General features: G+C 34.5%; 1 protein-coding gene across 1 annotated transcript; it reads left to right on the top strand.

The window, feature by feature from the left end:
* Nucleotides 1–2958: 2958 nt before the first annotated feature.
* LOC131037117 (G-type lectin S-receptor-like serine/threonine-protein kinase SD2-5) lies at nucleotides 2959–5819 on the top strand. Its single transcript, XM_057969158.2, has one exon. The coding sequence runs from the start codon at nucleotides 2959–2961 to the stop codon at nucleotides 5467–5469; it is 2511 nt and encodes an 836-aa protein (XP_057825141.1). The 3' UTR covers nucleotides 5470–5819.
* Nucleotides 5820–22687: the final 16868 nt, after the last annotated feature.

Raw genomic sequence — 22687 nt, 5'->3', positions numbered from 1 at the left:
AACCGGGACACACAAAAAGGAAAACTGGAACTGCAAACGGAAAGAAAAATAGAAAGGAAAATATTTTTGGTTGATGCAAGATTGCTATGAATCGGGGATGCTCCCGCATCATGATGACTTGAGAATGCTTGAGAGAGTGTATGTGTCTATCAACTTTTCACATATATTCATCAACCCCTATCAATGAATAGTTGAAAATGAGTAGAAAGAAAGCATGTACTAGCTCATAATCATGGGAATTGTACGTCTGAAATTGACTATACTCTATGAAAAAGTCATTTAGTCTGTTGTTGCTATGATGTGTACAGTATTTTTGATGTTGTGAACAACTCTTTCAATGTTTGTATCTACATTTGAGTGTTGGTGTGAACAATTTCTTTGACATTTGTATCTGTGAACTGAAAATCAGAAGATCAATGTTTCTATCTACTACCATATGTAAGTTTAAAGTCTTCAACAAAGTCTAAATTGGAAATGAACAATTGAAAATGAATTAAGAAAAATCCATGTACTAAATTCATAATGATGGAAACTAAAAGTAGTATTTGTAAATTGATAATCAACATCTTAAAGTGAATAAAAAAAAATGTACTGCATTACCATAATGTTTCAAAGTTTCTATCTCCTACCATATGTAAGCTTAAAGTCTTCAACAGAGTCTAAGCTGAAAATGATTAAAAAATGACATGTACTGAATTCATATTGTTGGAAACATAAAGATTTAAATAGGTTGTACTCTACACAAAATTCATGTAGTCAAGGTCTGATATGTTATTTGAATATAACTATTTTTCTTACTTCGTTGTGAACAATTGCTTCGATGTTTGTACCTGTAATCAACAATTGAGAATGGGAAAAAAAACATGTACCTATTAATTTCAACCATTCACTCAAAATTTTGAAATTTAGTTTTAAAATAATTTTAAATAAAAAGACTTTTCTAAATTATCTTTACCAACAAAAAATAAATATTATTCCTACTATGAAGTTATAGTCATTTATTATTACCTTTCCGTCTATTACCCAACTTTCACTACATCTTCATGTAAATCAAAACCACACACCTATCAGCTACATGTTGCTACACAAAACCCCGCGACTACGAATATATATTCATTTGTCTCCCACCCCTAAAAATATTGGTAGTCTAATGTACGTTGTACCCCCTTTGAATGCGATTGATCTATTTTGTATATTATGTTCTTGCAAGGTGATTATTTTTTTTGTTTACTTGCTTGATGAATTTGTACCATGAAAAGCCTTTTGAATTCTTACACCTTGTAGGTATATTGTTTTGGATTTTTTGTGTTGGAGCTTTTAAAAACTGAGTAGATTAGTCATGGATTATTGTCTTTTGCTACTTCAAGGAATGTCTTATGCTCTCTTTCTCCTTATGGAATGCATAGTATTCTATTGTCATCTATATAAGATATTTCTTCCTTTATTCGAATTGCCAAACCATTTAGGGCCTAGCAATGCCTAAAAGTATTCAATGGCTCCCTCATTTCAAGTACCTCAAATTCTACTAGTTGCTTAAGGTCTTGAATGTCTACTTCCACATTTATCCATGTTTTCTTTGTTTCTATACCAAATTCATCTACCAAATTATGTTGATTGGAATTTTCACAACCTTTGGGTGGCCTATTTAGACATCTAAATAGATATTTGATTAAATTTATTAATATTAAAATTTTAATAAATATGATCAATTATATATTTAGACATTTAATTAAATTTTTTGAATTGATTTGAAATACTATTTAATTATTTTTATGTTGTAAAAAAAACTTTTGTTTAGCTACAAGACTTCACACTATCAATTGCTCATATGAAAAAAACAAAATTGTTTATTCTTTTCCTGTCACATATGGATCGTTGACCATGTGTTTGCTTGGGCCCTTACATGAAATTAATTCTACAAGGAATAAAAATAAAAAATCTGATATGCACTTGACTTCAGCATAGTGAAATTGATGCAATTTTATTTGATTGGGGACCATGTACTTTTCCAAATGATTGTCGAAGACTTTATCAAAAAAAACTTTGACTTCAATATCAACTGCTTGATGTTATGATTTAATGAACTACTCTTTTCCCTATTAATTACTAAGCTCTCTAAATTCAATAATCTAAAACTTTGCAAAGTCATACTTTACCAATCTTATTTATCCAAAAGACTTTCACTTTAATATCATTGATTGTCTTCAACTTAACGTTATAGTTTAGCTTAACTCCCTATTAATTTCAAGCTCTCTAAATTCAAATCATCGAACTTGGTAAAACCATACTTTTCTGATCTTATTTATGCAAGAGACTTTGACTTCAATATCATTGATATTCTTGAACTTGGCGTTATAGTTTAAGCTAACTCGTACATTCCCTACTTATTCCCAAGCTCTCTAAATTCATCGTCTTTCATTCGAGCATGTTATTATTCTGTATTCTGTATCGTGCTCACTATTTGCAGAAAGCCTTGCTATTACTCCAACAGCTACGTACTATTGAGGCAGAACATGGAGGAACAATATCCAGTCTATATATTATTGTTTTTTACATTGTAAATAAAACATTTGTTTAGCTAGAAGACTCGAGACTCTCCGCATATACAAAAAAAACAAAACTGTTTATTCTTTTCCTGTCACGTATGCGTCGCTGACCATGTGTTTGCTTGGACAATGACACGGCGTTAATATGTTTGGGGACAACGTACTTTTCCTAGTCGTCGTCGAAGACTTTGTAAGGCCATCCTTTTCTGGTCTTATTCTGGTTTCTTAGTCTAAATTAATACAAGAGACTTTGTCTTCAATATCATTGATTTTCTTCAACTCGGCGTTATGATTTAACCTAACTCCTCGCCTCCCTATTCATTGCCCTTAGAACTCTCTAAATTTAAATCGTCTTTCATTCGAGATGTTATTATTCTGTGCTCTCTCTCGGACATAACTGTTGTTTATAAAAATGATAACGGACTTTTTTTTGTCCTCTCCTCCTTTGCTTTCGCTACTTCTGCCACTCTTCCTTATATCGTGCTCACTATTTGCAGAAAGCCTTGCTATTACTTCCACAGCTGCGTATGAAGGCAGAACATGGAGGAACAATATCCAGTCTCTACATTTCCTGACACCGTCAATTTATAAAGACGCACTCGTCAGACCGATCCTTCTGAGCAGCAATATTTCATATAATGATGTGAATCTCCAGTTTGGATGTGGATTCTTCTGCTATGGCAGCCCTTGTGACACAAGCTACCTATTTGCAACTTTCTTTGTTGTCTACACCACTGATGGTATGCTGCTTGATATGCAAATGGTGTGGTGTGCAAACAGAGACCAGATGGTGCAAGAAAACGCAGCCCTAACACTCACCTCCACAGGAGAACTTGTATTAAGGAACTCAGATGGCACTCTCGTCTGGTCTACAAATACATCCCCACAAGCTTTTCAAAGGATGGCAATACACGAATCTGGGAACCTTGTTCTGTATAACACCTCCGGTGGAATCATTTGGCAATCTTTTGATTATACAACTGATACCAGTTTGCCAGGGCAGAAGTTCAAGGTGGGACAGAAAATTACTGCAAACATTTCTCCAAAGGATACAAGGAAAGGTCGTTTCTATGGTATCTTGAATCACGATGGATTTGCTTTGTATACAGCCTCAGCACCGTCTAAAATGTATTTCAGGTACCCCGAGGCACCTGTAGATGTGGAGTTAACTTATTCCGTGATCGAGAATGAGTCCAACAATATTTATTCTCGAGGACAACGAATACCGCCAATTCATTTTACAGTACCCAAAGGCCTGCTTTACTTTAAATTGGCTTCAGATGGACACTTCAAATTCTGCACGGTCCATAAAAATCCAGGAAGATCTGTCCTTAACTATTCGCCATGGTTCATGAAATCAGTGCTTTTGTGTGATTCTCCAGGAGCTTGCGGAGACTATGGTGTTTGCAAAAACGGTCAGTGCAGCTGTCCAGGAGATGGCAATGCTTTTAAACCGACTGATGCCGCAGAACCCAATTCCGGATGTGCTCCGCGCGTTCCTCTGGTGTGCTCACAGACTAGTAGGCGCCAAGGTCATCACTTTTTGGAACTGGAGCACGTTGCCTATTTTACTTATCTTTATGAAAATGCTTCGACGTCAGGTTTGGTGTCAAGAGATGAATGTAAAACACTTTGCCTCGAAAACTGCTCTTGCAAAGCTGCTTTTTTCAGGTACGGGACCAATTTTTCTAGTGGTTATTGTTATCTAGAGTCCAATATCTATTCTATGACAACTATGAGTCCAGTCGATAAGTTTTACAATTCCACTGCTTATATTAAAATCCAGTCAACGTCCAAGCGCTTTAAGTCCATAGTTGTCATCATCATTTGTGTTTCTGTGGGTGGAGCGGTAGCTCTGTTTATCTTATTTTGGGCAAGGATAAAAGGGTCTCAAAATAGAAGACAGCAGAAAGTAAAGGATGAGGATACAGGTGAGGATGATGTTGATTGGTCAGCAGGCTTACCGTTGCGGTTCTCATTCCAAGAACTGCAACACGCTACAAACGGCTTTAACATTAAGTTGGGCAGCGGAGGATTCGGTTCAGTTTATCAGGGTGTTCTGTCAGACGGCTCAAAGATAGCAGTGAAGCGCCTTCACAGAGCAGGACATGGAGAAAAGGGGTTCAGGGTAGAAGTGGAAACGCTAGGGAAAATTGACCATCTCAATTTGGTAAGACTGAAGGGCTTTTGTGCAGAAAAATTCCATAGAATGCTTGTATACGAGTATTTACCAAATGGATCTCTTGATAAATGGATATTTTTTAACAAGAGTCATCCATGTTTGCTGGACTGGAAGAGCAGATCCAGAGTAGTTCTTGATATTGCGAGAGGATTAGCATATTTGCATGAAGAATGTCAAGAACGTATAATACATTTCGACATCAAGCCTCAGAACATTCTCCTTGACCAAAATTTCAATGCCAAAGTGTCAGATTTCGGCTTGGCAAAGTTGATTAACAGAGAGCAAAGTGAAGTGATAACCATGATAAGAGGGACACCAGGGTATATGGCACCTGAGTTGTTGAACATGCATATAACAGAGAAGGCAGATATATTTAGCTTTGGCGTTATGGTGATAGAAATTGTCAGCGGAAAACGAAGCAGAGAGCTTTCAGAAAACGGCTTGTTTTCACTGTTACAAGTTAAGGCAGAGGAAGGGAGGTTATTGGATTTGGTCTATCCGGGGCTTGAAAATGAGGAAACGGGCATAAAAGAGGAGGCAATAAAATTGATAAAAGTGGGAATGTGGTGTGTACAGGACAATTTTACAAGGCGACCAGCGATGTCCATTGTGGTGAAGGCGTTGGAAGGTTTAATAGACACCTTTAATGATGTTCCATGCGCGTCACCAGGGTCAACAGTTCGTTCTTATAGGCAGACTCTCTTGTCGGCTGAGCTGTCCGTGTTATCTGGACCTAGGTAATTTGTTTGTTTACTTAGTTTGCTCTGCAGATTTTTCTTATCAACGACCTACAAACATCTCTATTTTTTTTTCCAGTATGTTTAAATGTTGAATAGGTCTTCATAGTATGTCTGTAATCAGTCATTCGCTATCATTAGATAAAATAGGCTTGTTTGGAAACTTTTGTATGGTTACAATCTGCCTGTAATCAAACAAATCGTTATCAGCCCACGCTCATAACAGGTCTTTCTCCTATCATCCTAGTTCTGTGTATATGGACTTCACATAATTTGTCTTTATTTATTAGTACCGACTTATAAGTCTAATGTGTTCATGTAATCAGTTTGCTAATAGTTCGCGCTGAGAGTTATGCCAGCAAAAATAGTTCTGAGTTTCGAATGTTTTTGTTATCTTCTTTTTTACAAATATATTAAAGAAGAGCTGGAAAAAGTTAGTGACTGTCATTTTTAAGTTGGAATGTCTCTAAATTTAAAAAAAATAAATGTATGCAGCTGGTCATTACGTGAACTTTGGGCAGGGTAGATGGAAAGCAATTGAAGCTTTTCCATTATTGTTGTAGTTTTACTTCCTTGTTTGCTTCCTTCAATATGATTGATTTGTATGCAATTTGCATTATAGAAATAGATTACAGACTTTCATTGCAATAATGCATACTCTACAACAGGTACATAACATTTACTGTGTTTTCTTATTGCTAGTGCTACTAAGCCATAAAACGACCAAGTCCAAAACATGTATATAATATGATCTACAAGTAGTCTACATTTTGTTTGTTCAGGTTTGTTAATGTACATATATGAATAAAAAAATTCTAATTGAATTTTGTGTTAGTTGACTTTGGGTAGTCCACAATAAAATATTTTAAGCATTAGTTCTGTTTAGACTTTCAAATCATTTCATTCCTATGAAAATTTGTGTTATTTTCTTAGATATTTTTAAAAAATATTCTTACAATACAATTTGTAAGTTATACTTATTTAGTAGATTTACGTATTTAGTATTGTGTCACTTTTTCTTAGTAGTTTTTTAAACAACACTTGATTTGGAATAAAATTTTGCAATTGCATAGGGGTAAAAATAGACCTTTGTAATAGAACATGGTCATCAATCACAAAATAATTAAAAGTGGTTTTATGTCATGCATTATAATTGCAACTATCCTAATGAGTATCAATTCAAGGTGAAGAAATCATATGATAATTCAATGTTGTGAAAACATAATACATGCACTTCCTACCATTCATTTCCACTATAATACAATTATTCTAGGTTCATTTCATGTGCTTGTAGGAATGTGTCATGAAAAGATTTATACAAAATTTATTTTTTCATCATGTGATCTTGTATTTATCAAACAAGTGAAATTTCAATATATATAGATGTCAACACTTATCTTTTAAAAAATTTACTCAATCTAAAATGTGACTTGGGCTACATTATTGGATTATGATCAATATGTTATATCAACTATTTGTCAATATATAATTGAACAACCCCAAATAAATTACTGGATGAGGAAACATTTTAAAAGAATGTGTTTTGAACATCAAAAAACTAAAATATAAATAATTTGATCAATAGCACAATACATGTAGATTTATTCACATGTTTTTTATTAGTATAAAATAGGTATTACATGGACCCAAAATCCATAAAAAAAGAAACAATCTCTAAAGACAAACCAGAAACGAATCCATAGTGGGCCAGTAGAAACATACACAATAGAAATCGAGGTCTACGAACCCAAAGATTAAGTAATTTTGTTCTGCATTTGAATAGTCTTAACATTTTTCTAAATAAAATCCCTATTTATATGAGCTAACTCCTCCATATCTATGGCTTTAATCTGCTTACTTTTATCCTTGCTTCGGGTGTGAGTTGAAGGTACCTAATTAGTTTGGGTCTCGCTATCTAGGATGAGCTCCTTAACCTTTCCTTTGCCACGGAATGAGATTGAGGGGGAGGTATGAGTGACGGAAGGGGAAACATTAAGAGACTGAGCCTTTTCATTTAGCCTTCAAAGGCCCTACAATCTATTGATCATGGTGATTCTACTCACTACAATGATTGTTGTTAGCTTCTCCTCATCTCTATCCATAGCCACCTCTAGGTTCATTTTTTTCTTCATGATCATTCTTCATGGCTTTGACATTTGTCATTGTTTTTTGATTGAGCTCAAGCATGTTGTTCATGTTGTTAAAAGAGGTGGATGAATTTCATTCCACGATAAGGTAATTGATCCTTATTTTCAAACATTAGAGATCTTCGTGACCACCCAATTAAAAAATTTAATTTGGCCTTCCATAGCCGCTTTGGAACGTTTATCTTTACCCATAGTGGTTGTTCCTTCTCCTGCTGAAATGGGATTTCAATATGAAAATCTTGATTCTGTTGATCCCCAGCAATTCCAATGGTATTTTTAGTGCATTTTAATTCCTTGAAGATTCTTTGGGAGGGGGGGAGGGCGCATTCACTCCTGAGGTAGAGTCTAGCTCAAAAATCCTATTATTTATTTCTGAAGTAGGAGGCCTTGGGGCTTTACCCTTTTTAGCAGAGCTTGGGCTATAAGAATCAAGAACAAACTCATTCGAGGGAGAATAGTCAGAATCATCCTTATTAGACACATCCTCTTTAGTTCGAGGGTGAACTCACAAAGTTGGTTCCTACTTTTTGGTACGTCCTGATTTTTGCTGAAATCATACATTTTTTTAAAAATATAACGATTTAAGCTTTAAGAGGACCAATTTGAATTAATTAATTGAAGAGAGTTAAATCAAAGGCTCTTAGATCAAAATTTCTTTGATAGAAGCTCTCTCCTTCTAAATCATACTTGCAATGGAGTCTCCTTTGCACCTATCAAATGCTAATAAAAAACCAATTTTACATTAGCTTTTGGGGGGTCAAATTAATTCATTTAAAAGTTTTTGTTTTTAAAGTATTTAGTCCTTATTATAAGCTTTCCAAATAGTATAACTTTTAATATATTTTTATTTTATTTCTTATGAATGTAGGTTTTTCACCGAACATTAACTTCTTTGTTCAATACATTAGGAAAAATAGTAAACTAATTCAAAAAAATTATTAAAAATATCTATGCACTAGGTAATGGTGTTTTCTTTCTAACAAAAAAAAAGAAAATTGAATCTTGATATATATATAACAAGTTATGTGTTCAAATGTACACCTATATCCAAATTATAATTAGTCGAACTTCAAAACTTAATAAAATAAAAAATATTCAACATATCACTATCAAACCAAGTGCATGCCCTGAGTATTGATGTTACAAACCAAAATTCAAAAGAATTAAATTTTAATCATTTATAGAAAAAAAGTTATGCATTTCAGGATACACATCACTCTTAAAAAATGTTGTTTGCTATAAACAACTACTTATTGAGGGAGATGGAAAAATCATTAAAATTTTATTCAAACAAATTTGCAAAAAATATATTTAGAATCTACAAACAAGATGTTAAAAATCACTAGTTTATATCATCTTCAAATTCTTAACGGTTTAAAAGTTATAGGTGTCAGAGAGTGAAGGTTTTTTTCAAAATATTCATCTAAGTGTCAAAGTTGGTCAAAAAGTGAGAACTAGTATTGTGAGTTCACCTAGGAACAAAAGCCTTACCCTTAGAAGAAGATTTCTTTTTATGGGTTCAAAGGTGGAAAGCATCTTCATTAGAGGTTTCAGACTCTGATGACTCATTTGTATAATGCAAATTAACATTTTGGGCATAGTGAATATTTTTCTTTGTGGAGGTCGAGGGATGGGACTTAATTTCAAGGGATTCGGCATGTTTGACAATAAAAATAATCAAACCCTAGTGGAGGACACGAGAGCTTCGATTCTTTAGGTGGACATTAACACAATTACATAGAAATGATATCAAATAACATGGAATCAAAATGCATCTGTCATGCCTAAAATGGCTCAGAATAGTGAATTGGTAGTTATAAATACTATTGTAGCATCCATCAAAAGTAATGTACCTCATAATAACATTACCCACATCCACCCATAGGGATTTTAGGTCCTTGTGTTTGTAGCCATCATTAGTCATGTGGTGGGCTTTCACTCTCTTGTTCTTTTGGAAGATGTCAAGGGCTTCCTTAGAAGCTTTCCTATCTCTGTAAAATTTCCTTCCTTCCATAAGCATCCATGTAACCTCAGGAATGAGATTCCCATCCACCAGAAATTCACCCCCAAACATTTGAAGAGTACCATTATTCTATCATTTGGTGAAAATACGAGAAGCCCTAGGGTCGTGGCCATGGAGTTTCTCAATGTAGGGTGTAATTTTGCCCCCATAAACTTCATCCCAAACCTCTACCTTGTTCCTCCATTTTTTATATGATGTGAGATCCAATCTATTTATGTCACCACCCATTATCGACCTACAATTTTATCTAAAACTTCCTATCCACAAGCCACTGGACCCTAGGAAACAACACAAAAGAACTACGAAGATTCTAGAATTGGCTAAAAAAACAAATCCCACCTTTTTTAAGAATATAGTGAAAAAGTCATCCCAACCCAATTGTCTACATAAATTAAATATACATCAAAATAATATACATGACATCCCCCATATCAAGATGATCTATAGTCATGATAGATAAAAAATTAATATCCACGAGGATGACATCCTAGGGGCCCCACCATTTAATATTGTTAATCTTAACTCCAATATTGGATAGGCCATGAGTCACTTTGTTTCCTTCTCAAAACACATGGGTGATAGTGAAATTATCCACAGACCTTAGCATATCTTGAGTATCTTCAATTAAATTTTTTATAGTCCAACTAGAGGTTTGTGAGCCCCATAGGCAGTTAACAATATTAAGGGAATTGCTTTGCAACCAATTTTTCCTATTATTTTCTTTTGAAACAATCTTTAATCCAATCGAGGCTACCATAGCCTCAACATAGTGGTTTTTTCTGGGTTCCCAAATGGAGTGACACTGCTAAGACAAACCTACCATTGTGATCATGAAACACTCCCCTACAACTAGCAGGCCTTGGGTTTCCCTTACCCACCTTATCAATATTAATTTTAATCGATCTGGAGAAAGGGGGAGACCATAGTACTCCCTCTGTTGACTATTTGAGCCACTGAAGAGGAATACATTTCTCTATGAAGATTCTAATTTTGAGCCACCTATGAATTCGAAGGGGAGACACAGAGTTTGGAATCAAAACATTAACCTTAAGGTAAGAGGCCTAGTTAAGTTGCGAAATGGGAGGATCACCCCACCACCAATCATCCTAAAAAATAATCTTAACTCCATTTCCAAAGGACCAACAAAGACCTTTTTGAATGATAAATTTGGTCTTATAGATGTTATTCCAAAGCATAGAGGAAGTTGCCAATTATCTGTCATCATCTAGATAGGACCTAAAGTTATAATAAACATACAAATATTTGTTATTGAAATTGGAAATCCATTCATTATTATCCTTCAAATTCATCCAAATTTATTTGGCCATAAGGGCTAAAATGAGGGTTTCATCAGCCATAAATTCCCCTCCGAATAACTATATAAGTGCCATTCTTCCAACTCTTAATGAATTTCCTAGTTGCCCTAGAGTCATGGAAATTAATTTTTTCAATGTAGGGAGTTATTCCTCTACTAGAGACCTCATCCCACATGTCAATCATCCTCATCCATTTCTCATACGAAGTGGGTTCTAGTATATTTTGATCACCTCCCATATTGGGCCTACAAGTCAATCTGTGAGAACCCCTTAGAAGGCCACTAGATGCTAGAATATAATAAAGAACGGAAAAGAAGATTCTAGACTTGGCAAGAAAACAACACTTCCCTTTCTAAGTAATGTTATGAAGTGGACACCTCATCCCTTCCTTTCACTTATGCAAAAATCACTATACAATTAAGAACTAGACAACCCCTAAATCAACATGTTAATATATCATCATAGATGAGGTTAAATCTTTGTGGGGATAAGATCACAAGTCTCCCACCATTTAATCCTAGTCTACTTGACTCCAAGATTGGCCAAATCATCGACCAGTTTATTTCATTCTCAAAAAGCATGTGAAATTCTAAAATTATCAAGGGATGTAAGCATCCCTAAATTATCTTCAAATAAGGTCTTTGTAGTCCAACTAGGAATTTGTGACACAAAACGGAATTTAACAATGTTTAGTGAATCACTTTTAGCCATATGCTTCTATTTTTAATTAAGATAAACGAGTTTTACAAGGACCCAAAAACCAAATCCAACAAAAAGATAACTGGTAGAAAACCAGAGTCTAACCAACTACCAAACAACCACAGAAATAGGGGATACACCCACAACACCTAACAAAAGGAAAAGAAACCAGAGAAAAAAGATAAAGACAGAAAACAAAAAACTGACTAAGAGCTTTCATGAGCTTGGTATTCTTCTGAATCATATTATTGTCAATCTCTTCAAGCTCTTCCATAATAAATCTCAAGCTGCCTCATTCCTACTTTTTCCGTCTTGTCCTAGTACAGGGCCTTGTGGACATTTACATTTCCTAGTTCTTCTAATCCAATGTACGCGATCATAGCCTTAGTATAGTGGTTTGTCAAGGTTCTCAAAGAGAGTACCACTACTCAAATAAGCCTTCTGAATCTCTAGCTTCCTCTTTCCTGTTTTTTACTTCTGGTCCTAGTAGAGGGACCTGTGGAAGTCTACATGTACTAGTTCTTCTATTGCTCTCCTCATAGACATCTTTATACCAATGTCGGCAGCCATAGCCATAGCATATTGGTTTGTCTGGGTTCCCAAAGAGAGTTACACTTCTTAGACAATCTTACCATTGTGATCATGAACCACTACCCCACATCTAGTGGGCCCAAGGTTTCCCCTTGCTGCCCTATAAATATTGATTTTGATCCAACCAGAGGGAGGGGTAATCCACACCATTCCATCCCTACTCTATTTGAAATTATCCTGAATAAGGAGATAAATATACCTTTAAAGAGACTATTTTTAAGCCAAAAAAAATCAGAAGGGGACATATAGAGCTTAGGAATAGACCCATTATTGAGGAAATCCACCAAGAAGTTTTCTTAAAAGAATTTTGAATTATAATAGCAAGAAGAGAAGAGGGGCACTCCAAATTTCTAAGTATCCTATTGCCTTTCTGTTTCCAAACTCTCCAGGAAATGTGGGGTAAGATAAGCAACCATAATAGTTGAAGACAAGGGTTGGAGGAAGGAACAATACATTGGAACTAAAAATCCACCAATGAACCTAGAAACATCCAATCCAAAGAATAGAGATTAAGGAAATGGGACCAAATATCCCTCACATAAATAGAATCCAACAAGAGATTAACTAAATCTTCAACATTCCATTTTCATAGGTAGTTTCTTTTGGGTATGGCCACACCCCTCTTGAAAATATTATCAATGGTTAGAATCTTATTCTGCCCTAGAGGAAAAGAAAAATATTAATTTTCATAATCATATGCAAGTTCCAGATAAGGGCCCAAAATAGTTGAGGTGAAAGAACATTTAATTGTAAGTTGAATGCTTTTTAAATTGAGATGGTACCATCAGATGAACCATTTCAAACTAAAACATCCTCCTTAGGATCATCTGAGATATGAATAAAAGAAATCCACTCTTGCAGAGTGGAAAGGGAAGGATCTAGTTCAACAAGATTAATCCACCTATTATTCTGAATGTAATCCGCCACCCAACAACCCACACAATTGAACAAGATTTCCCTTAAATTTAATGCCCAACCAAATTGAGAGAAAAGAGCATCACCCCACAGCCAATGATCCCAACAAAGAGTATTCAAACCATTAGCTAAGGACCAATGGAGACCTTTCAAATTAATAGGCTTGGTTTTGGATAAACTAGTCCATAGTGTAGAGGAAGCAATGAATAGTCTACCATCACACAAGAAATTATGAAAGTTCTTGTAAGAGGCTAAACATTTGTTACTAAAAATGGATGTCCATTGATTGGTATCTCTCAAATTTCTCCAAATTTGTTTAGCCATAAGGGCTTCATTAAATTCCTTGATCTTTCTAATTGCTAGATCTCCAAGTTTTTCTGGTAGAAAAACTTGATCCCAAGCAACAAGGTACAATATTTTTTATTTTCAATGTCATTCCACAAGAGGTTTTTCTAAATAAGTTCATTCTGGTAGACTTGAAAGAGACTTATAACATACACTAGAAGATTTTGTAGAAAGGCTTTAATCAATTGAAGTTTTCGAGCTTGACTAAGGAGAGCTCCTTTCTAGCCTGCAAGTTTGGCTTGAAATTTGTCAATAAGGCTAGACCAAAAAGAATCAGGTGTAGGGCCAACACAGAGGGATAAACACAAATAGTTGGAAGGAAGCGAAGCAATCTGACATCCAATAATATGCCCAAAGTTAGCCTAACCCTACTTTGGAGTGTTCAAAAAGAAAATAGAGCTCTTAGGAAGACTAACCTCCTGACTAGAAGGATCTTCATACTGCAACAAAAATTTCTTAAAATTCTTTTCTTTCAAAATAGAGCTCTCACTAAAAAAAATAGTGTCATCAACAAAGTATTGATGAGAAGAAACTTATAGGGAAGAGGAAAGGGATAGTCCCTTGAGATTACCAATACGAACCTCTAGCCAGATGATCCTACTAAGAGCTTCTCCCATAAGGATGAACAGGAAGGGGGAGATACGATCTCCTTGCTATAACCTCTTGACACCTTAGAAAAACTAGAGGGAGAATAATTGATGATGACATATAATTTAGGAGTGGTTACAACCTGGGAGATCAATTGTAAAAGTTACTCCTAAACCTAAAGTCTTGCAACACCTTGAAGAGAAATTGGTAGTTAACATGATCACAAGTGTTGAGGACATCTAATTTCAAAATGAAGCTATAATTTTTGTTAATCATAAGGGAGTGAAAATTATCATTCACAATAAGGATATGATCTAAAATTTATCACCCCAAAACAAAACCGCTTTGCTAGACATAGATCAGCATTGGGGTAGGAGACCTTCCAACCTCATCACAAAAATTTTGGAAATAGTTTTATATGGAGAATTGCATAAGCTGATAGAGTGGAAATCCTAGAAATGATTGGCCCCAAGTTTTTTAGGAATAAGGACAAGGAATGTAGCATTAAGTTCCTTAAGAAGCAAGTGAAAGCCAAAGAACTACTTAGTAGCTCCAATTACATCTCTAGCAATGATATCCCAAAACATTTGGAAAAAACCAATGGGAAACCATTTGGGCCTAGGGCCTTGTTACCTTTAAAGGTGAAGAGAACAACATGTATCTCTTCATTAGAAAGAATCTTGGAGAGTAGCTGATTCACATCCTCTAACACCAAGCAAGGTATCTCCTTGAGAATATCCTATTGGCTATCTAGCACTAGCATTTGATAATTGGAGAGCATTGAGGAGAAAAAATATGAGGTAGCAATTATGATATCCTCATCCTTATCCAAGATATCATTGTTATATGAAATAGATTGAATTCAATTATTATCTCAATGCTTAAGAGTAGACATATGAAAATATGGTATTCTTGTCCCCACTTTGGAGCCAAAATTCTCTTGATCTTTGCTTCCAACATTCCTCCTCCTTAGTATGAAGGTGGTGTTGAGTTGACAGATGTAGCAACAATTGTGCTATGGTGTAACTCTACAATGGGACCAGGTAATGTAGCTATGTCAATGGTTCATAGAAATTTTCTGTTTATCACTGAATCTAACATTGAAAACTATCAAGATTGTTCCATAGTTGCAGGATCTAGTGACATGCTCACATTTCAAAGTTCAAATGCAAGTTCACTAGTAATTTATAATCGACAAATTGTATATTTTTTCTCTTCATGTATGTATATTTTGTGGGAAGAATATGAATCAGAAGAGGGCATTATCAAATGGTCTTGTTGACCGTTGCTTCCCATTGATACCTATCAAATTCCCAGAGCACTAAAGTCGAACCAAATGGAAGAATTAATTGATTTCGATCATGTATCCAACCTAGTAGAACCAGGAGATTTTTTCGGTAAATTTTATTGCAGGAAATTGTTTTGGCTCATTTTGTTACATAAAACATTATTTTTGGTGTTAATTATCATTCTATAATATGTAGGTCATCTATATGCAATTGTTGCAGAAGAGATCAACAAAGAAGGAATGGATTACTTTTTGTGTCATTGTATTAAGCCTAAGAGAAAATTGACAACCACAATCATTGATGGAGAGGGTATTGAGTATCCAGTAGGGTTTGTTGTCATGACAGGCAGATGACTTACGAGATACCCTGTCAATAATTATAATATTTGGTTGTTCAAGGACTTTGAAACACACATACATATTCTTCATTTCTCCAACATTGTTGTTGCAACAAATACTCATTTGATTAAGTATCGTGGTAGACCTCATAACAAGATTTTATGGAAAGCTCATTAATTTTGACCACAAGGCAATACTTGACACAATATAGGTTATAGCCGATCTAGAAGGCTCACTTGATTGATTGTACGATTTAGGGTAGAATGATTTTAAGAATTTTGTATATATCGTCAGAAAATTGTTCTGTATTCATTTTTTGTATATATAAATGCCCATGAACTTTTTTGTACATATTTAGGGTCATAATTTTATATCTTTAAATGGCCATGAGCTAATTTGTACATATTTAGATGCCAAATTTTGTATATTTAAATGGCGATGAGCTGATTCGCACATATTTAAATGCCAAATTTTATATAAAAGCCCATGAAATTATTTGTAAAACATTTTTTGAATATATGTGACTATGTTTTGTGACAATTTTTTTAATCTATTTGAATATATGTGACTATGTGTAGTGTAATAAAATTGCGACCCTTGCAATTTTTGACCGCATTTAGGTCTTCATATTGGTGAATGAATCCCTAAGCCTAACTGGACACCCAAGAAATTCTCATACCTCCTCAAACTTGCATTTCCTTGCACCACGCACTTCTCTCCTGCACTTCCTATCCTGAATTAGGGTAGGACAGGGGCATGGCGCCCCTATCCCTGCCCTATATTGGGTCCCTTTTGCCTATTCTTTGCATTGGGCATGGCGCCCCTATCCCTGCCCTATATTTTCCCCTCCTATTTGCATAAGTTTTCTAAGAAAAAAGAAAGGTGAACAAGCATTATCGTCATTCAAGCATTCAAGAATTCAAGCATTCAAGCATTCAAGCATTCAAGTATCCTTTCAAGCAATAAGAATTTCAAGTCTCCTTTCAAGAAGAGGTGTTGCATTCAACTCAAGGATTCAACCATTGAAGAGGAGATCCCTATCAATATCCTATTTCACATATCCTTCCAAACAACTCTATCTACATTTCAATTGCATCCTCTCTTGAGGTTAATTCTACTTCATACATTTCCTTTCATTTACTTTCAAGTATTTTTCATCATTTGGTTAATTCAAAATCGGGGTTTAACCTAAAGGAAAACTCTTAATCCCAACAACGCTTCCTCTCTTTTCTGTTTATAGATTGCAAGTGCGCAGTTGTAATTGTAGGTTTAGACTTCATTTTCACAAACGGGAAAACCCTTTTCGGCACATGGATTTTTCCGAAGACCAAGTACACTTTCAACCTGGTCCTGGAAAATTTCTCTCTAATTTGAAGGGGAGCTTCGTCTCGACATCTTATTGCTAATTCTAGGTGCACAACTTCATCTCGCATCTCTCTCTCAAGATATAATTATTTCTTTGTCATCTTCATACTTGGTCTCAAATTGCTTAATTCAGCTTGCACATTCTAAAAAGAGGGATACTTTGTCAATTTGTTTAGCATTCAATCTCTTTCCATTGAGGTTGGATCTGGTGAATTCACCTGCCTCTTTTAAATATAATATGTGTGAGAAGTTGAAGAGAATTCTTTATGAAACTTTCACTCCATTTTGAGGAGAGTATAGCTTCCCACTTGATCTCCTCTCATCATCCTTTTTTCCATATTATATTTTGGTGAACCCGACATCTTACATGCTTGACAATACAAATTATTGCATATTTTTCACATACAAGTTTAATTTTCTTGCAAAACTTAGTGGTTAGTTCAATCAAACCCTAGTTGTTAAAATTAAAATTGAACTTGTGTTTTGCAAAAATTGCTATCTATTGTTTTAGTTTTGAAAATTGCATTGCTTGTCAAATTCAATTTCTTCATTGAATTGTTCAATTTGCAAATCAAATTTATAAAATTAAGTGATTAATTGTCAAAACCCTAATTTTCAAAAATCAACTTGAACTTGTGCAAAAAATAGGTTTACATTTAATTTTCAGATTTGGAACGATTTTTCATATTTGTCATCTTGCCTAAAATTCAAATTTTCAATTTCCCTCTATTTTCCAAAATTCAAAATTTTAAAATTTAGTGGTTAGGTCTTAAAACCCTAAATTTAAAATTCACTTGGATTTTGTGCAAATTTTTTCAATCAATTTCAATTTTCTACAAGGTGTCCCTATCCATTAGGTTTGACCTTTTTTAAATTTGCAATAAAATTTCTTATCTTTTTCAAAACCCTAATAGGGTCATATTTTGACATTCAAACCTTAATTTTGCCTATCTAAAGTTCGTAAAATCAATCAATTTTGGGGGGTTATCTTTAAAATCATCGTAATTTTCATCCCTAAAATTTTTTGAAAAAGTTGGGCAGCCCAGGTGCACTTTCAACCTGGTCCTTGGCTTTTTTCCTGAAATTTTAGGAGAATGTTATGACTGTATTATCTTGCTTAAATTCATAACATTAGCTAGTTTTGTCAAATTTTGATCTCTCTAAAAGAAAAAATACTTCCCAATTTCAACATCACAACTTTCAAGGAAACTTATAAAATTAAGTGGTTGATTATAATTTCCCCTAATTTAAAAAATATTAATTTTGTCAATTTTAATTTAAAATTTAAGTGGTATCCCATTGGCCTTAATTTTAAAATTTCAATTTCTTTTCATTCACCATAAATTATTTTGGAAATTATGTTGTTTCTTCTTTCAACAAAGTTCAAATTGTATAATCATCATTTTTACATTATTCAATTTTGCAAACATTGTTCCCAAAATTCAAAATTCAATTTTTTCCCTCTAGTGCATGAGTTTTACCACTATTCGTCCTACCTATACTATCCCCATTAGATGAAGCATTAGAATCAAGGCTTCTCAAGGTTTAATTCATGAAGAGATGGAGCCTAATTTGGGTGACTTCTTCAATGAGGATAATGCTAATTCTTCCCATCCTAATAACATTCCAATCTACCCAATTGATGATTCCAATGATGGAGAAGAATCTTTGAATAGAGTTTCCATGGATGAGCTTTCAAAATTAGACAATCAATTTGAAAACTTTCAATAATGGATGTCCCAAGAATATCCTAATAGTGAATCTCTTCCATTAATTGGAGGATTAAAATGCATGATTCAAAGTGATAAGAATGGAATTGATATATTGTGTGGCATTGCCCATATTGTTGATTCTAATATCATTCCTATAAAGAGTTGTGCTGAGAACTTAGGTTATTCACAACCTTCTACACAAATCAATCATTATATTCTTTTGACCACTTCAATAACAAGTGTTCCTACTTTCACTTCAAACATCATGGTTACATCAACTTAAAATTTCATACCTACAACCATTAGTCATGGGAGAAATCCCTCTTCTTCAATTAATCCTCCATCTTTATCTATTCCTTCAATAAGTATTCCTTTTGTCTCTCAACCACTCCATGTGACAGAAGGGGGCAATTCATCTAATCATTATATCCCTCATTTTAGTGTCCCATTTCATACTCAATCATCGCGTATGCCTAATTACTATAGTGTTCCTCCACCTTATTCTCAATCAATGCTTTCTTTGAACAACATCACACCACCTTCTCAATCAAACATGTCTAACATAAATTCCTCAACCGAAGCAACCATTAATAACCTTGCTCAAACTGTGTCAATATTGCAACAAAAAATTGCTTCTATGAGTCAATCCAAGTTTAGTGTGCCCACATTTGATGTTGAGAGCCCACTCTCTCTTGACATTATTAGGGTTGTCCCTCCTAAACATGTTGAAGTCCCTCAATTGGAACTTTATGATGGAAAAAGTGATCCTTTAACACATGTCAAAACATTTCAAACTTTGTGTACTGACTTTGCTTATGATCAAAGATTGCTTGCCAAATTGTTTACTAGAACATTAAGAGAGAAGGCTTTACAATGATATTTCTATTTGCCTTCCTATTCTATATCTTATTTTCAACAATTAGAAAATTCTTTTATTCAACAATTTCAAAACAACATAGGTCCTAAAATCACTTTGATTGATTTAATGCATTGTAAACAAGGTATTAAAGAAAAAGTGACTGATTTTATTGGTAGATATAAGCATTTGTGTTCTCAAATTTCTCTTTAAGTGCCTAATAATGATATTCAAAGAATTTTTATTTCTAATTTGTAAAAAGACATTAGAGAAAACTTCTCCTTACTAAGTTTACTTCGTTTCCATAATTGTGTGCTACACTTCACAATTATGAACTAGCTGTGAGTCAACTGGAGCAATCTACTCCTATGGCTCCAAGTGAATTCAAATTGAGAAAATGATTCATCAAATTCAATGATGCCATCAACAACAATAATGTGAATGGTACAATAGGTGTGCCTCCTATTTCTAAATTTTACAAAAGAGAAAGACAATTTACTCATTTGAATGAATCTTTACATAGTATTATGTTGCAATTGTTACAAATAAATGTTATCAAACTTCCTCCAATAAAACCAGTTGACCCTTCTATGGTAGCACCACCTTACTTTGATAATAATTCTTTTTTGTCAATTTCATCATCAACTTGGTCATGATACTGAGAAATGTTTTGCATTAAAAAGTAAGATTCAAGATCTGATTGATAATAATATTATATCTATGGTAGGTGTGAGTGATAAGGGAAACAAATTAGTAGCTCCTCCTAATCAAAATATTTAGATTTTCACTGATCCTTTACCCTCTCATACCTTAACGTGATTGAGATTGAACATACCTCTTTCTCTCCCTCTGATCTTACTACCATGGATCCAAATTTGGTGAATATGGTAGAGAAACAAGAAACAACTAAGGATCCATGTATCATATTTGACCCTAGTGAGACCATTACAGCACCTGATGGCCCCTTATACATAGTTGCGAAGATTCAAGATAAACCTTGTCATGGTGTGCTTATTTATCCCTCTTGCATGGTTAATGTCATCACTGAGAAATATCTTTATACTCTACATTTGCATAAACCAATCTATGACGATACTAATGTGGTCATTAAGTTATTTGATGGATTTTCTTGTCCTATCATTGGTTCTATCACACTCCCTATTGAGGTTCACACTAAATCTATGAATGTCAACTTTATTATCATTCCTTCATCTGAACAATTTCTTGTAAAGTTAGGCTATCCTTGTCTGTCTTCCATCAAGAAATCATAACTGTTAATCATAGCTTATTTTGACCAACCGAATGAAGCCTAAGCGTTCCTATTGATTACTTTTAGCCTCAACAATTTCAATCTCTTCCACCAAGAAGGGATGCTTTTTTCAATCTTATCAAAATAGTAAGAAAGATATGATCTTATCCTTAAGCCAACCTAGGACTCCAAAACTTGATATTCACATCATTCTTGAAAATGAAGTTCTTCCCCTAACGGATATAACTAATCTTCCTCCTAAGGAAGATTCCCAACCTATTCCTATGGATGAAACTATGACTTCTCCTAAGAAGAACAATAATATTCCTCCTAAGGTTAGACCAATACCTCCTCCTCATAATGGACCTGGTCTCCTTCCTACACCAAACATTCCTCCTTTATATGGTGTTGTTCCACCTATTTTCTCTTATAAAGAGAAGAGGATCTGTCTCTCCTCTCGTTCGACATAAAATAACTCAACCTAAACCTCCAACTACCAAAGATGAGAATATTACTCCTTCAACAAATATTCCTCCTTCGACAAATATTCCTCCTTCAACAAATATTATTCCTTATTCTCATCCTTCAGCTAAGACTTAACGAAATCATTGTGCGAGAGAATACTGATGAAAACGTCATGCTTGATCTCATGAAGTTGTTCCTCAAAATATTCAATCTCCCAAAACTCCAATAGTTGACATGATTCCATTTTCTCCCCAGCAAGATATTGAACCTACATCTCCAAATCATAAGTTGCAAAGCACATGTGATGATTTTACTTCTATTCATGTTAGAGCTCCTCTTTCTATAAATCTTGATGAAGAAATAGGTAAAAATGTTATTCATGATGACAATACAACTCCTAATGCTTCTTCTAATAGTGAATATGAATATGTGGGTGTTGACAAATGTTTATTAGTCAAATTTTCAAAAGCCTTAATCCTAGCTCCTAGAAACAAACAAAGTGACTTAGCACATGAGTACAATCCTTGTTTGGATCTTGTGATAGATCCATTTGTTGTGCTCATTGTTTCTCCTCTGGCATGTTTCCCACCTTCCCAAAATAGTGATCAGCAAGATCGAGAGGTGGATGTCATACTAAATTAGCTACAATAGCACTGTAGATCCTCTACCTCTCTTTCTTTTCTTTCTCTTTTGTGACAATTATTCTAAGTGTATCCCTATTCTTCTATTTTCCTTAGTAATGTCTACTTGAGGACAATGCAAAGCATTGATGTCTCTTTTGGTCTCTTTCATGTTGAATCAAAAGACACCTGTATTCCATTTCTTCCAAGGTAGTTTCCTTTCTTTGGGGAATGATGACTATTCTATGCATATATATACATGATATACATGAGTTATCATACAACATACTAACCCCAAGGAAAATAAATCCACTTTGTGCTTTGTGTTTTGTGTTCATTATCCTTGCATTTATTCCTCGATTGGGGGCTAAATCCTTGTGATAACATGCTCCCTGTATTTCTCTCTTGGGTGTATCCTACCTTAAATCAATCACTCCCGATAAGGCGTGCGTGACTTGTTTAATGTGGGGGCATACACTCTGCTCATATTTTCCTTCTTGATACTTAAATGTACTTAGTGAACTTGGCATTACTTTGTAATTTTTGGTATCCTTTCTTTTTCATGACTCATAGTAAGGGGAATCTTACTACTTGGAGTCATCATGGTTCTTCCCTCTTGATCTTCCCTTTTACTTTGTCAATCAAAGTCGTAAGATCCTTAGTCCACTGGGGGCTTGGTGTATCTTGCCTCCTTGATGTGGCAA

The sequence above is a fragment of the Cryptomeria japonica genome, chromosome 7 (genome assembly GCF_030272615.1).
Source record: "Cryptomeria japonica chromosome 7, Sugi_1.0, whole genome shotgun sequence".
NCBI classification, from domain to species: domain Eukaryota; kingdom Viridiplantae; phylum Streptophyta; class Pinopsida; order Cupressales; family Cupressaceae; genus Cryptomeria; species Cryptomeria japonica.
The sequence above is the reverse complement of the archived record's forward strand: the minus strand, read 5'-3'. Positions and strand labels throughout refer to the sequence as shown.

Coding starts and splice junctions, on each gene's coding strand:
- LOC131037117 (XM_057969158.2), top strand. CDS start 2,959: ATGATAACGGACTTTTTTTTGTCCTCTCCTCCTTTGCTTTCGCTACTT.